The following is a 15,421-nucleotide window of genomic DNA, read 5'->3' on the forward strand; positions in this document are numbered from 1 at the left end:
CAGGAAACCCCGCGTCTCTGCGGCGAGGCGCTTCATTAATTTATCTGGCCCGCGCCGCTTTTCATCCCGCAGCATTGAAAAGAGCGAGCGGCGCTCTGATCCACACTCATTTCATCCACGCAGAGTCGATTTGCATAATTGTATGTGTTTGACTGCTCCTCAGTAACATGATGTGTGTGTGTTTTATTTTTCTTTTACCTTTTTTTTTTTCTCCCCCAAAGTGTTTGAAAACCCCTTTCGCAGAGCGAGTGTCGCGCTGTGTTTACAGCCCGGAGCCGGTCGCGTGGGCCGCTTCAAAGCCACGTCCGGTGCTCTGGACTGTGATTTCAGGGAGGTTAGCGCCGGGGTTTGAGGATCTGAAGGAAGCGGCAGGCAGCGCCGGGCTGCCGTCAATTTGCTCTCGAGCCCGCCAGCGGAAAACTTTTCCTTCTGCTTTTCTTCCCACGGTTTTTATGCAAACCTGCAACGATGTCACTGACATCAATTTACCCCTAAAAGCTGCGGCGCGCCCGGACCATTTACGCTATCACACGGCGTCCTCAGGGAGAGTGAGAACAAGGAGAAAAGGAGGAATCAGCATATAGATGTGGCTCTGTTTTTTATCCGTCCTCATTTTACAGCACGCAGGTGTAGTGCTTTTTTGTTATTTGCAGCACAAGCGATTTAGAATATATTACAATAATATGTTTTCACACTCCGATAGAAGCTCTCTGCGCTTTACAAACGCTCCGCTGTTCTCTTTACAGATAACCACAGAATGAGCAGGATGTAAATAATAAATGAGGACTTAATTGATCAGGCCTCTGCCCTGAACAGATCGTTGACCCCCTTGATATTAATACTTTGAGTCAACAGAATCAAACACGAGCAGAAAGAGAAGCTCTTCACTGTATGAAGGCGACTCAAGCAAAGCTACAACAGCCTTTATTCTAAACCCAGAACTGTACTTTCTTCTTGTAATTAGGTTGATTAAAAGTGGCTGATTAAACTGCAGTAACTCTGCTGGCACTTAATTTTCCATTAGAGCATTTTTTTTTTTTTTTTTTTACTGGTCATCGAAACTGCGCTCATTGGATATTGTGTTCATGATTAGACAGACTGCCCTTGCTTTTGTTAATGGTTATTATCTGTTAGGGTATTAAACTGAGAAGTGTGTCTGCTGACGTGAACATTAATTGAGGGAGGAAACGGGAAATTCAAAGTAGTAGTTGAGGGACGCCAGCAGGTGACGCGCCGCTGTCGTTCTTTCCCTTCACCCGGGTCTGCTTTGTTGTGCAGAGACTCTTTTTATTAACAGTTTCATCTTTTAATTATATATTTTGGCCTAAAAGCTATCCTGCATTACAGCTGCTCTCGAGCACGTTCAATCCATCACAGAAAGGAAGGGTAAGAAACCAGGAGAGGGGGAGGGGGGCGATGGAAAGGAGTGGGAGAATGAACAAATGCAGTGGCTGCTAATGGCTTTATTGGAATGATACCAGTAATTAATTATCCGGCCTCCTCTTGGAAAAAACAGAATAGGGGGGAAAAAAGAAAAGAAGGCGGCTTGAGTTGAGGCAGAGCAGCAGCCGCAATTCGTAACCTGCTGCCTCAACTAATAGCTGGAAGTCAGCTTTTACTGGTCACTGGATGCCTGCTTCCTAATTGATGGGATGTGTGTGAGTGAGTTTTGCCTTTTCCGATGGTGGGAATGTCAGCGTACGTTTGCTTTCTGCGCGTGTGTGTGTGTGTGTGTGTGCGCGCACAGCTAATCTAATTGCTGCTAGTGTGAGGTAATGTGAGTTAGGAAGGCACACTAGGAGACAACCTTGTCCCCCCCCTTCCCATCTCTACGCTACCCGCCGCTCTCGAGCCAGGGCGCCACTCGTCTTCTTTTCCTCTAGATATTTCATTTACTAACTCTTCACAGCCCGTCAAGGTTCTGTTTGCCGACCGCAGCGCAAGCATCTCCCACCTTTTGTGAGTCATGTCAGAAGAAATTGGCCGAAAATGTGAAACAATTGTGGAGGGAGACCATTGAACAGTGTTTTGTTTTTTTTACAATTTTTTTGTGATGGGGGTTTGGGTCCGAGGTCACGCTTTAACGGCGCTCTGGTGCCGTCCTCGTCCTCACACGGCACCGGCGGCTCGGCTGCTCGATCACCCGTTCGTCACCTGCAGTCCACCAGCTGCAGCTCACTCCCCGTGGCTGCGGTCGGGGGTCGTGATGATCGCCTATCCAGTAGCGTTTGGAAATTCGAGTTGAGCTGCACATTTTAAAGAACTTATCAGACAGGATGTAAGGCGACTCGGCCGGGGGAAGCGCACGCTCGCTTCTCCCACGTTCCTCGCGCCAGTGAGACGGCCAACGTGTTGTTTATACTTTAACTTCATGTGATCAATCTTCGCCCACTGCTGGCTGTGGTTTCAGAGTGGAGAAGTATTTCATAGACCGTTATTATTAATATTTCTTAAGCCTGGCTTTGACTGGCCTCTGTGATTTGACAAACTCTGAACACTTAATTACTTTTTGCGCCTCTCAGGCCTTAAGTACATAGTAACACCTGCCAACACACACACAAGAGTGCAGATGTAAGTGCTTATTATTATCATCTGTAAATGAACACCGCCGGTCACAGCAGCCTGTCGTTGTGATTCACAACTAGCGTTCCTCCACGTGTTGAATCGTCTTTACGACCCGAGTGTGCAGCGTGACCACTGAGGGACCACTTCTGCCTTTATTTTCTCCTCTCGGCTGCATCGGCACTAACGGCCTTTGCGGCGTCCAGGGGGAACGGCTGATTGCCACGTCTCTGGGTACGGCTGCTTTGACTCTGTGATTAACCTCTGGTGGGCTCTATTTTATTGAGGTGTGCTGGAGAGAGAGATAAATTGTGTGTGTGTGTGTGTGTGTGCGCGCACACAGGTAAATGGGCCCGCGGTGGAGATCCATTGGTACCAAAGGGATGATTACACGGAAAAGGTCAGATTTGTCTCCAGTTTGTGCAATTAACACACCAGAGGAAGAGAGGGACGGAGGTGCTGGAGGACGGATGCAGACATGGGAGGGGACGGGTGGGGTGGCGGAGAGGAGGAGGAGGAGGAGAAGAAGACGCAGTAAAGTGTACCAATGAGATCAGAGAGAGAGGTCAGCACGTGTTGGCTCATGTTCTTTTGGTTGCTACAGATTTTTTGGTTATTGTCAAAGCCCGATTTACCTTTGTTATTATTTCTTTCAATGATCCAATTCTTCCCTTTTAGGTATTTTTAACTGGTGTGCCATGTAAGCTAAGTTCCGTGCAAGATGAACAATTATTGCTACAGTTATTGTGGTTTTAGTGTCGCCTTAGACAGCAAGTACTTTGGGGTTTTGTGAAATGATCCCTTTTTTTAGATGTAAAATGTACCACTTAAATATAATGAAATGGATAGAAATGATGTAGTCCCTCCTCTAGTAAACTGGTGTAATTGCTGGCGTGTGCAGCTGCGTGACTCGTGCTCTTGCCTTTGCGCCCGTGATCGCAGCTCGTGCACACTATGGACGGAGCTGCGCTCGCAATGACGGCCTTCAGCTTCATGAATGAAGGAATATATCAACTAAAAATGTGCTTCTGTAGCACGTTGGTGGATTGTGACAGACGCCACTCCATGCTGAAGATTCCCACATCGACTCAGACGATAATAAATTGGACAAGATAGAAGCGAGTTGAACTTGGAGTCGCACTTCAAAAGCCCCCCCCCCCCTCAAATCCTCCACACAAAGTCATTATTGACGTTGTGTTCAGTGCGCGCTTGAAGGATGCCTGAATCGCTTTCCCATTTCCGTCGAGAGGAAGGTTAGCGCGGCGTTTAACAGGAATGGCGCGAGACTCGTGCTTCTCAGGCAGGAAGCAGAAGGCGAGAAGGTCAGCAGCTTTATGGGGCAGAAACCGGTGCTCTGGTTGAAAAGCCAGTTGAAATCTGGTTTGAGTCTGGCTGGAAGTTTATAGTCGCACTCCTTTCTCCTTTTCTTCACCCACGTTATCTGTCCTTTATGCATTTACCATCAAATCTCTGATCGGGGGGGGGCTTGATCATATGCAAACTCCTTCATAATAAGAACATCAATAAAATAAAAATAAATCACAGTGTTTTATTACAGCCCGACCAGCTCGCCTGCTAACATAAGAAATGATTAAACTTATGAAATAAAATGAGAGAAAACCATACTGGCTTGGCGGGGGGTTCTGGTATCGAGTGTTGATTGGCTCTTCTCATCAGGGCCCGGGTGCCATAGTCCTTGGATCCGACGCCCGGTAGGATGGGATCGGTGAAAATGGCATCGGACTCGGATCCCGCCGTTTGTTGTGCGTGGTTTTGCCCCCTTGGTTGCTGCTCGGCGGGCCGCCTCGCATCGCAATCCATTCGCCGTGATCCCGTAGGCGCGGACAGGTGTGGCGCCGCGCAGCTGGGGGGACTGTGTGTTGTCTTCCCGCTCCGCCCCCGACAGCGACTAGCTCATTATTTCCAACCGGCTCATCTGGGAGCCTGTTACAGCTCCTTCTCGCGCGCGCACACCGCTTTAGACCACTTGACCTTGGTTGCCATGACAGCGCCTGTACAGGCTGCGCCGGGGTGTCAGTGTGTCTCTTTGATAAGTCCCGCAGGCTCACCGACACCCCCGGCCCACCCGCCTTAATGTGTGTCTGTCTCTGTGTGTGTGTGTGTGTGTGTGTGTGTGTAATGATTATTAATACCTTTTGTTTTGAAAGCCAACAGAGAGATCTGTGTGTGTGTGTTTAGTGCCTCCTTGTGTGTGTGTGAGTGAGAACGTGCTCGAGTCCTCTGTCTTTGCCTGTGTGTGTGTGTGTGTGTGTGTGTGTGTGTGTGTGTGTGTGTGTGTGTGTGTGTGCACATGCGCGTTTGGGTGCATCGGTAGTATCTACACCTCGTACCCTTCCTGTCTGTCACCACCTTCATCGTGGTTTATAGTTCTGACACTTTGCACCTCCGGCGCCGCTGTTCGTTAACCTCTTCCTGTGCTGTTTCTCTGTTTTCGCCACAGGTCACACGGACATGTTTTTTGCTTTTAAACAAGACTGGACAAGTGGTGGCTGCGTCCTTACCAAACATCAATTAGGCTGTGATTCTGAACCTCCTCTAATTAGTTGTTTATCCACCAACCTTTCAGTTTGCAGTACCTGTTGGAGCGTCTCGTTATTACGTTGGTGGGAAATTAGTTGGGAGGACTCGTGCAAATGACTTTGGGAAGAAAGTTGGTCAAACAGTTGCACAATTTCAACTAATATTTTATAAGTAATATTTTATTCCTTGCAAAGCATGTATTATCTTTCTTATAATTGGAGTATTCAACCAGCAAACATAAGATCCCTAGCGAGTAAAAAAAAAGTCATGTTATATGTTAAATTCAGGTTTTAAAACCCTCTCTATCGTAATAGAGCTGTTATACGACACAATCCTGCACAATTTTCCTTTAAATTATTTGATTTTTAGTACATTTTATTTTTAATTAATCCAGTGTGCCTTTAATCAGCCTTCTGTGTCATCAGTATTTACCTCCAACCTGAATCTCCTCTCGCCGCCTGCTGGGAGTAACTCCCGCGCTCGCAGCAAACAAGCGTTTGTGAGGTCTGATTGTGAATCATCCGCTTTGACACAGACTCAAAATCAGGGAGGTTTTCCCAGTCTTGTTTACACGAGGCAACATGGAACAAAGATTCCCAGTGGACACACAGTCGAGGTGGAAACACTCACCTGCCAATCACGTGCATTTATGAATATTCATATAATCCTCTTTGTATCGACGTCTAACCAACATCTTTTCTCTCTCTTGTTTTTTTCATGTTTCTGCTGACGTTGCTGCGTCGAATCCAGGTAAGAAAACCACACGTTTCTCTTCTATTAGCTCATTCTATCCCCCTTGTCTCTTTCGATTCAGGCGGTTTCCCTCAAAACAGTTTTTACTTGAGCTTTGATCATTCCGGTGAAGGAGAAGCATAAATCTGTCCACCATCACGCCCTGCACAGCAGCGGAGTCTTCATCTGATGGATATTTGAGAAACATTTGCTGTTGCTATGGAAAGAGGAACGCCGCCCACTCTCTCTCTCCATCGCTGCGTCCTCTTTTACGACTTTTATTTCCTTTCTTTTTACGTGCTTCATTCTCTCTGATCCGATAGGGTTCATATTTAATACCTCACTTACGTTTATTAGCTCCACATGAAAAACAGTTTTAGTAGCTCTTGGACGCCGCCCACTCTCCTCTCCTCTCCTCCCAGCCGGGGCTGGAGATCTCGTCCTCTTCTCTTTCCTATCTGGACTTAGTTGGCTCCCTCACCAGCTGCTCCCGGTGGCCCCTGATGACCCCTGATGACCCCTGATGGCCGTGCCATCACGGCATCAGTGCGGAGCACTGGCCAGAGACATGTTGGCTTCAAGAAGAGCCCATATCCCATATTTCAGCCCCCCCTCCACTCCGGGGAGTAAAGAGTGAGAGGGAGGATGACGCAGAGACGGGGCGTGAGGTCACTTCCGGTTTTCCCTCGCTCACTGGAACCATTATCGTCCCCCCTCCCCCTCGGTGGCAGATACAAACATTTACAACGGTGCACCGTCAGAGCAAGCGAAGTGAAAGCCAAAAATCCCCTAGGGTGACAAACTCGAGGCTTAGAAATGGATCACGACACGTTTGACTTCATTTGTGATACGAAGTCAATGGTTTCTGACGTGCAAGTTAACCATCATGTAACCGTCCCCACTCGGTGACCTCGATTCACTGTGTCGTTACTCCCTACACACACACACACACACACACACACACACACACACACACACACACACACACACACACACACACACACACACAGTGGCTCTCTGAAATGATTGCTAAAATTGCATCAGGAGTTGGTTTAACGTAAATGCAAAGTGGTTCCAAACAATCTGGAGAGATGAGAAGACACTTCTGAAATCAGTTGGATTGATGGTGTAAATATCAGGAAAAAAAGCTATTTTTGATTTTCAGAAGGGAACGAGAGGAAGACGCCTCCATTTTTTCATACTGTTCTTTGTTTAAAGTAACTGGAATTAAAGTGGACTTTCACTTAAAAACAAATCTTTAATGAGGAGTCTTTATTAGATGAGGTAACTGTGCCACTCGGCTGCACATTTAGAGCCTGGAGACAAATCCTGGTCTTCACTCTTTCTTTTTCACCTCCGGCCCTCACTTTATATTTGTTGGTCCGTGATCGCTAATCACTCTCCATTAGTTTCAGATTCTTTCCGTCTTTTGTGTGTGTGTTCAAGTCAGACAAAGCAAGCAGATGTCTTTCTAGTTGAAGCCTCTTTGAGCACACTTTGTCTTTGTCTCACACTTTCTGCTCCTGCGTCTGCATATTCTTTGCCTTTCGCTTAACACTTGTAATCTGATGATTTTCATTTTTCATTTTTTCCCCATTTCAAGGGGGGTGGGGAGACGCATTGGCTTGAGCTTAAGGTCTCTGTGATGTGTGTTTTGCTCTCAGGTCGCATTCCAACCATAACAATCTGAATCATCAGTTAAAAGCCTGCTTTGGCGAATGTTTCCAAGAATGATCTTCTGTTTTACCCAGAAATGCGGCGAGAAGGAGGAGAAGCTCAGCTCTTGTAAAGCTCCGCAACTCCACCATCAGCATGGGAAAGTATGCGCGGTCTGGAGCCGTGCTATTCCTTACCATTTGTGTGTGTGTGTGTGTGTGTTAAGCCGTGTCTTTAGGCCGTACCTCAATGAGGTTTGAGTACCACGGTTTCTCACGCCGATCAGAGGCGCTCGTAAAAACAGTCAATGAGAGGTTGATGTCATTGGCCCCACCGCAGCCGGGCTATTTGTGAGCCCGTTAGCTGCACGGTCGGCCGAACTCGGTTTGGGGTTTGACAGAGAAGTCGTACGGATCATCTAGCCGAAGACAGATCCCCTGACCTGCGTCCGCGCGCGCGCAAACCTGCCGTCTCTCCCGCCGCGTCTGTTCTGACCCTTCCCTCCCAGCAAGGCCAAAGGAAACATCCCGGCAGCTATTAAAAGTAATGTCGGGCTCTTTATGAGGCGCTGTAATGTTTTTAGCGAGCCGTTATTAGGGAGTGTCCGGTTTCAGTCTCTCCTCTGATGTACGCTCTGCAAACCTGCTCCGCACCGGCCTTATTGATGTGGCCTCACCGCGAAGGAGCAAGAGTCCCGCAGGCTCATTCTTAGTCCATATCTTTCTGTTTTTTTTTCTGGTCTCCTCTCCGGTTATTTCCGTTGGTGGAATTCTCTCACTCGTATTGCTCCGATCCCTCTTTTCCAGCTGCGGCCTGCCAGTTTTTGGGGGCTGTCACATCAAAAAAAAAAGAAAAAGTTTTGTGTGATGCGCGCGTCTGCACGCATACGGAATCATCAAATTCTTCACTATCAGTATCTCGAGGGGCACATGATGGTATGGAAATATCCTCAGCACAGGGCCTAATAGTTCCATTGTAATCGTAGACTGCTGCAGCTCTGGGAAAGAAAACAGGGGAGTGAAGTGGAGGAAGATGGGAGAGACAGGCATGAAAGAGGGAGAGGAAGAATGCAGAAAACTGAATCACAAATGGCATAATGCCGAGCGTTTTGATGCGGGGGCGGATCCATAATTCATGTTGCTAATGAAAGCAAGGAGGGGGCCAATGAGTGCGGTCTGGACCATGCCGGATCAGATAGGAGGAAATAGTATTACCATACAGATAGAGTTAATGTGCTTCCTGTGCCACACCCCCTTCCTTCCTCTCCATGCCTCATTTTTTATCTTTTCGCTCTTCCTCTCAACTCCTTCTACGTTTGTCCCCTCATCTCCTTTTCTATCTCCTCCCACCTCAACCTGTGTTATATCTCCTCCCATACCTTCCCCCCTCCTCCTCTCTCCTCTGATGGTGCCAGCAGCTCCTATTGCATTGCCTCTGCAGGCCCAGTTTGCCTTGGCCTCTCACCACAGAATATGGACTGAATGATTTGCTGCCGCTCTGTTAAAGCGAGCTGACATTGGCAAGAAAGAACCCTCTGGCCATCCGCAGGAGACTGGAAAAGCCTAAAGGGGAAGGAGTGTGTGTCTGCGTGTCGGCGTTCGGTGTTGGCGGTGTGGATTTGTCGCTCTGTTGTGCAGAGGTATGTCCGCGTGTGTTTCTGTGGTCGGTGACTGGGACTGACGTGGGGCTCCAGCAGGTAACCGGGCCCAGCCTTCTGTGAGCCATTTGGCTTTGTGGACAGATGTGTGGCTTCAGGCCCTTTTAGCTGCCGTGTTAGAAGCTCCGCCAGCTTTTAGCAGTTTTTGGCTTCACAGAGGTCCATCAGAGTTCGGATTTAACTTTTTTTTTTTTTTTTTTAACTAAAAAGTCAAGGATGGCTGAGAGAGCTGGATTCTTACTCACAAGTCCCAACCATCGGTCCCAGAGCACATGGTGTCATTCAGTCTGCGGCGCCGCTGTAAACGTCTGTACATTAATGTCGTCTTCAAAGTGCGGCTCACATCATCGGCTGCACTCTGCTGTCCCACAGATAAGACCCGCTTGGAGTTCTCACTGGCAAAGTGTGAAAGGAGAAAAAGTTGTTTCAGAGAGAGGGATGCTACAGGTGTTTAGTAGAAAGGCCCGGGGAGCACTTAAGGCCTGGCCTTCATTTTCAACAGATGCACTCACAAACACAAAGTGTCCTCCAAGGGCACGCGGGCTGCAGGGGGAGGAGGGAGTCAATGTTGTGGTTATCAGCCCTTTTGATGAAGCCACAGTAGGCTGAAGGGCCTGCGGTTGAATGAGCTGCCCTCTCCCGCCTTTCGTCTGTTCAGGCTGTGATGGTCAAAGACCCCGAGACTTCTGACTTCAAACCGCCTGCATTTCAAAGGGTCCATTCGCACAGTCGCTCCATCAGCCCGTCAGTCCGCTTATTCCCAGTTAGTCGATAGAATGATTCCCCCCCCCCGTCTCCCTGAGGTCCGTGCGCCCATTGGTTACCTCTCCCGGAACCCTTATACATTCATTCATGAGCTCAGCCCGTTTGGTGCAGGGAAGGGGTCTGATTTGATTGTCAGATCTCAGTTTTCCTCTATAACTGCTCATCATCCACATTTCACTTGTGCCTTGCTCCTCGACTCCCTGAACGGTTAAGAGCCGTCCAGGTTCCAGCGGCCTCCGCTTGCTCGCCCAGCGGGCGACGCCGACGGATTGTGCGGATCTTTGCATGCGAGGGTCTCCTTGTGCTCGCGTGTTTACTCACCGACGTGTGTGTGTATGTGTGTCTGTGTGTTGCGCAGACCCCGTGGCCCATTTCGCGAGAGCCAATCTTAGTAATGAAAGGAGAGAGGAGGGGATAGGGAGTGCGTTGGCGGAAGGCAGTGGGAGAGCGAGAATGAGCACTGTGTCCAAATTATAATACAAATCATATCGAGTCAATCATAAAAGCGGTCGAGATTTACTAGTTTCATTTCACTTCCCGAGATTCTTCAGTTTAATAGGGCAGCTGGGAGAAGAGAGCGGGATTGCATGGCTGAAATGGGGGGTGCGTGTATGCATGCATATGTGTGTGTGTGTGTGTGTGTGTGATCTATGAATAACCCTCCACAAGCTCAACCTCTGGCTCACAGCCCCCTAGCCGGAGACAGAGCAGTAACGGGTTATAGGCGTCTATTATTGAAGAAGCTGAGCTGGTGGGGAGGCTCCCAAACCCCCGTCCAACTGTAAACACTGGGAATGAAAAAGAGAAACGCCCCTGCTGATCCGTGTCCTTTTAAAGAATACACCGTACACCGTGTTTTAGTGTTCATTAATTTTTCTGCTTGTCTTTTATTTGCAATTTTCCACTTGTATATTCATTTTATGAGGGTTTTGAGTAGTTAATAACTTGTTTTTCATCTCTTCTGTTGCTTGGTTTCAAAGATTAAAACCTCTGAAATCACACAGGGTCTATGAGTAGGCGTGTTTCTAAACAAATAGTGTCAAGTTGTATCGCTTTACAAAAGCTAAATGGAAACGGCAAAATCCGATAAAACCTTAATTGTGCAAAAAATTGTGCTGTCTGCTGTTGTACATAACTACGCTGTAGGTCCACTTAATAACCCCAAAGCAGTTGATGGAAAAGCGGTTCACTCGCTCTTTTTTGTTTTGTGCAATATCAACAATACCAAAAATTCAACCTCTTATTAAAAATGAGCCTGACGGTTGAATACAAACAGTGCTAGTGAAAGACTCAGATTTAATGGGTCGCTGTCTGACACAAAATAGCCTCACCACACGATCCATGATTTAAATGCTGTTTGGGGGGCTTTGATCAAGGATGGGGTTTGCCTCAAAATGTGGGCCTTCTACAATCTGGTTTTAAACGATTCTAGATTAATAACTGGGTGATCTGCAGGGGAGGCTCCAGACCAGCTGCTAAGTGGTCCTTGTGATGCTGTTTGTTTTCTGTGGCGGGCGCTGAAAGTGTTGCTGAAATGACACAGCGGATGGAACTACAGTAAGCTCTATGCGTTTGTACCAAGGGCAAACCCAAGAAACCCCGGACTCATGCTACAGGAAAGTGAAAACCGTTCTCTGTGTGGAAACGCCGGAGCGTATCGAGGCAGTCGGCCTGTCAATCGTCAAGTTTTATAACAATACATTCAAGCTAAAGCAGTGGGGGCATTTCTCTGTCTTTTGAAGATGTAGAAGATTTATTTCAAGTGTTTTGGCAGCTGGGGTGTTTTTTCTGGCTCTCCTCATGTCCTAAATCAAACAACCACCGTGTTGAAAACAGTCTGTGGAAAAGCCCGCTTTGCTCCAAGCAGGGTTAACTTTCATATCATGCAGCAGTCTAATTTGTGCTCGCGTCACGTTCCCCACCAGAGAAGATTCAAAGGACTAATCTGCCCGTGTAGCAGAGTATTTATGTGTGTGTTTACTCATGCACGGCCGGCCTCTTTTTTTTCCTATCTCATCGCCGCGTTGCGATGGTGTATGTGTGCGTGTCTTCCCGCGTCCGGACATCGATACGCTCATTGTTAAGCTGTCAGAATTGTCTGAGCGGGTGGAGATGGACATCAGTCTGTGTGACAGCCAACGATCCGACTGTCACGCCGCTCCGCAGACTGACGGGCGGATGAAGTGACGGAGAGGACGGCGAGGCGCTGGAGTCGGAAGTTAAAAGTAGGCCGAGTGGGATAAGACAACTGTTTTAACTTAAATAGACAATTGATATCACAATATTTCCTCTACTAAAACACCTCACAATATAGATGTGCAAATGAAGTTTTACCAAAACGCTTCAATTCTACTCAATTGAGTCTAATTGGGGGAAGGAATCATATTCCTGAGAAGCCAGTAATCTGGCTGCATTATGAATGATATCCACACAAAAATGGCCAACAAGCGTGGATGAAATCTGACTGACAGAAAAGATCCTTGTTTAATGGTGAAAATCATTAAGCTAATTGCATTTAATAATTCCATTCATTCCTCTAAAAGCGGTTCTCCGGGCTCCTGGGGGCAGAAAAAGCCTCACGGGGCTTCTTCTCTCTGTGCAGCCACCATAGATATAAAAGGTGCTGACTGGAAACAAACATTATTTGGGGATGAATATAGATCTTAGTGAAACACTTAGTCAAACAAAAAACCATCAAGGGAAGGGTTCTGGGTTGAATCTCAGTCCTTCATCTACAAGCCGTGTTTCTCATTTCTACCCTTATTTTCAAGAGCGTAGTTTAGATTAGTTCACAGCCTGCGTTTCCATGGCTTCTGCTGTCTGAGGTGTCTGACCTCCTGTTTGCTTTCCACACAGATGAATACGAAAGACGAATATAATCAAACGGCTGTTGTGGACTTTACAGCTGTCATGCATCAGTTCGCTCATACAATACGGTCATTTAAAATGACAAAAGTGCGTCAAACAATGACAGTGGAAGTTGCGACAGCGCGTGCGGCCGCTACGGCGAAGTTCTCATTAGCAACATCAGAAGCGCTCATCATCAAACCCACCGTCCTCAATGAGCTGTGCACCTTCATCTGTTTGAATCTGCGTGATGATGAAACTACATTCACACACGTGGCACTGATTCATCCGCCACCTGCCCCATATGCCCGGGGGGGGGTAATCAATCATCACTCTCGCGGCCCTTTCCCACCCACCCTCACATGGCGCAGGTGAAGGCTGGGTGTGTGATGAAGGCCAAGCCTACAGGTGTAATAATATCCTACGTTGAGGAGCCGCATCAATTAAAAACGTGGGGGACGAGTGCGCGGGCTTCACAAAGCTTTCATTTAGTTACCGACGTCTGAAGGATAAAAATGCGGATCTAGTTTCATGGTTTTTGGACATAACAGAAATAACAAGCACGTCCTTGTGATGTCTTTAGGTTCCTCAGTTTGCGTGTGATTTGTTTTTGTACGGATAAAATAAATGGTTGAAAACCTTGACCATCCTCTCGGGCCCTTAATCCTCAATTCAGGTTTATTCTGTTTCCCTTCTGTACGTGGATGCTGGCCAGCGGTCTTGAATGCTGTAGTTCAGCCCACACATGTCAAGATTATTTCTCTTTCAGCCTTTTTTGATGTTTCAATAAAAGCAGTTTGTCTCGGCTCCGTCAAAAGCAGCTCGGGTGTCAGCAGTGGACCTGTGGCTTTCAAAGTAAATCCCCCCCCCCCACCAAGGTAACCTTATTACTTTGTTGCCAGCATGCTTCCTTCCATTTTGAAGTGAGGAACTTTCCAACTGTTTCTGGTATGAGGTCCTTTATTGAAGTTGAAAAAGGATTCACTGTGGAACGGCAAAATGGGTGGAACACACAGAGGTTATTTAGCGAGATAATTACACTGCTGAGTAATAAAACATCGTAAATGTGTCAAATGTGCAAACCAGGTTGGAGTAAGTATGCGGCTGTAATGTTGGCTGGACGCGTGATGTGTTCAAGTTGTCCACCTGTCCGTCGCTCCGTCGTCTCCGCAACGTCTGGAGGGAATCTCTTCAAATGTGGCATCGTCGTCCATCTGGACTTAAGGACGATCTGATCAGATCCCATTTCCCCGGGACGACGCGATTCACATTTGATGGTCACTTTGACCTCACAAAATAGGTTTTTGTCCATAATTGTTTCCCACTAATGTAAAGTACAATGAATGATAATCAGACGTGCTTCTGTAAGACGTATATCGCTGTCACTGTCTACCAAGGACGTAGGTTTTTCTCATAGTTCTTTATCGTGTTAAATTACAGCATAATTAGCTTTGTGGAACATTTCTTCCATATCTTTGTGGGAAGGCGTGTGTGTGTAAATCGTTGTTGCATTGGACACTCCAACATTTGTTTGGGCAACGTGTGAAGGCTGGGAGCCTAACTATCTTGGAAACATCACAACGAGTTTTTAATTCTGCGAAATGGCTTTCTAATCCTCGGCTGTGATGTGATTTTGCGGGATCATCGCAGGTAGTTACACCAACGGGATGACTTCCCACTGACCTGCACACAGCCACAACTAAACAACAGAAAACCTCACGAAGGCGGGCGCTATGAGTCCACGATCAGTTTTAGCAAAAACCCATAAATATCCACTGAAAGAAATGGCTGCTGCGAACCAGCAGTAGAACACGTGGTTCTATTATCTCAGAATTGAATGGCGAGCAATTTATCTGCTGTGCAATGAGAGGCTGAGATGTAAAATATTACCCGTCAATTGTTGAACACAATGCCAGCCAACTGAGCCTCGCGCTGGTCGCTTTGTGATACCTGAAAGAATTTTTGCCCGCACTTCAACGCCATCGATCCCGCCAATGGGCGCTCTATCGGCAGACGCGCTCATGTGTGTTCCTTCATGCTGAGGCCACGAGTCGCTCGCAGGAAGTTGTACCTGATCACTCAAGCACATGTCACGCTGACCTTTCTATGGGCTTTGACACAACTTCATTTCCCCCCCCCACACACAGACAAACTGACCTTTGCCTGATGTGTAACAATGTGCTCATTTTCCATAAGCGCCTTTAGCTGCGACAGTCTTGAACGAGAGAAAACATGAATTCAGGAAAATGAAAAAGAGGGGGGGGGGGCAGCCTAAAAGAGAAAGGTCACATGTGGACAATAGAGTTAAGATATCTGTCACCTCCCTCGGATGGACTCTTATAGAGTAGCCCTGTTCTTCCAGGTAGGACCTTTTTTCTAAACCATTATTATTTGAAGAAGTGTTCTAAGGCTCTAAATCTGGAAGAGGAGTAACTGTACGGCGTTCATCATTAATGGCGCCATGCCTTTTTGCGCTCCACTAAGTGAGGGCATGTCCGTGGTCCCATGCAGTTCCAGTTCGTCCACATTCATTCCTGATTTAGACCAACGAGCCACATGTGTGATTAAGTGCCCTTAAGTGCATTTTCTTCTCCTTTCTTGTGCTCCGGTTTTTCCATTTTGAATTCACTCAGCAGATGGTTTACGGCCCTTGTGTTGGCC

At 47.3% G+C, this 15,421-nt stretch overlaps 1 protein-coding gene across 7 annotated transcripts in view; it reads left to right on the forward strand.

The window, feature by feature from the left end:
• Positions 1–15,421, forward strand: part of fbxl17 (F-box and leucine-rich repeat protein 17) — a 166,677-nt gene that overhangs the window by 71,528 nt on the left and 79,728 nt on the right. For 3 of the 7 annotated variants that reach the window (XM_078087209.1, XM_078087207.1, XM_078087208.1), the window contains exon 9: positions 5,854–8,347. The exons of the other annotated variants lie outside the window; for them this stretch is intronic. In XM_078087209.1, the coding sequence (XP_077943335.1) occupies positions 5,854–5,857 (4 nt within the window). In that variant the 3' untranslated portion in view covers positions 5,858–8,347. Of the gene's footprint in view, positions 1–5,853; positions 8,348–15,421 lie in introns of those variants that run through there. 7 annotated transcript variants of the gene reach the window in all.

Source organism: Gasterosteus aculeatus, chromosome 13 (genome assembly GCF_964276395.1).
Source record: "Gasterosteus aculeatus chromosome 13, fGasAcu3.hap1.1, whole genome shotgun sequence".
NCBI classification, from domain to species: Eukaryota; Metazoa; Chordata; class Actinopteri; order Perciformes; family Gasterosteidae; genus Gasterosteus; species Gasterosteus aculeatus.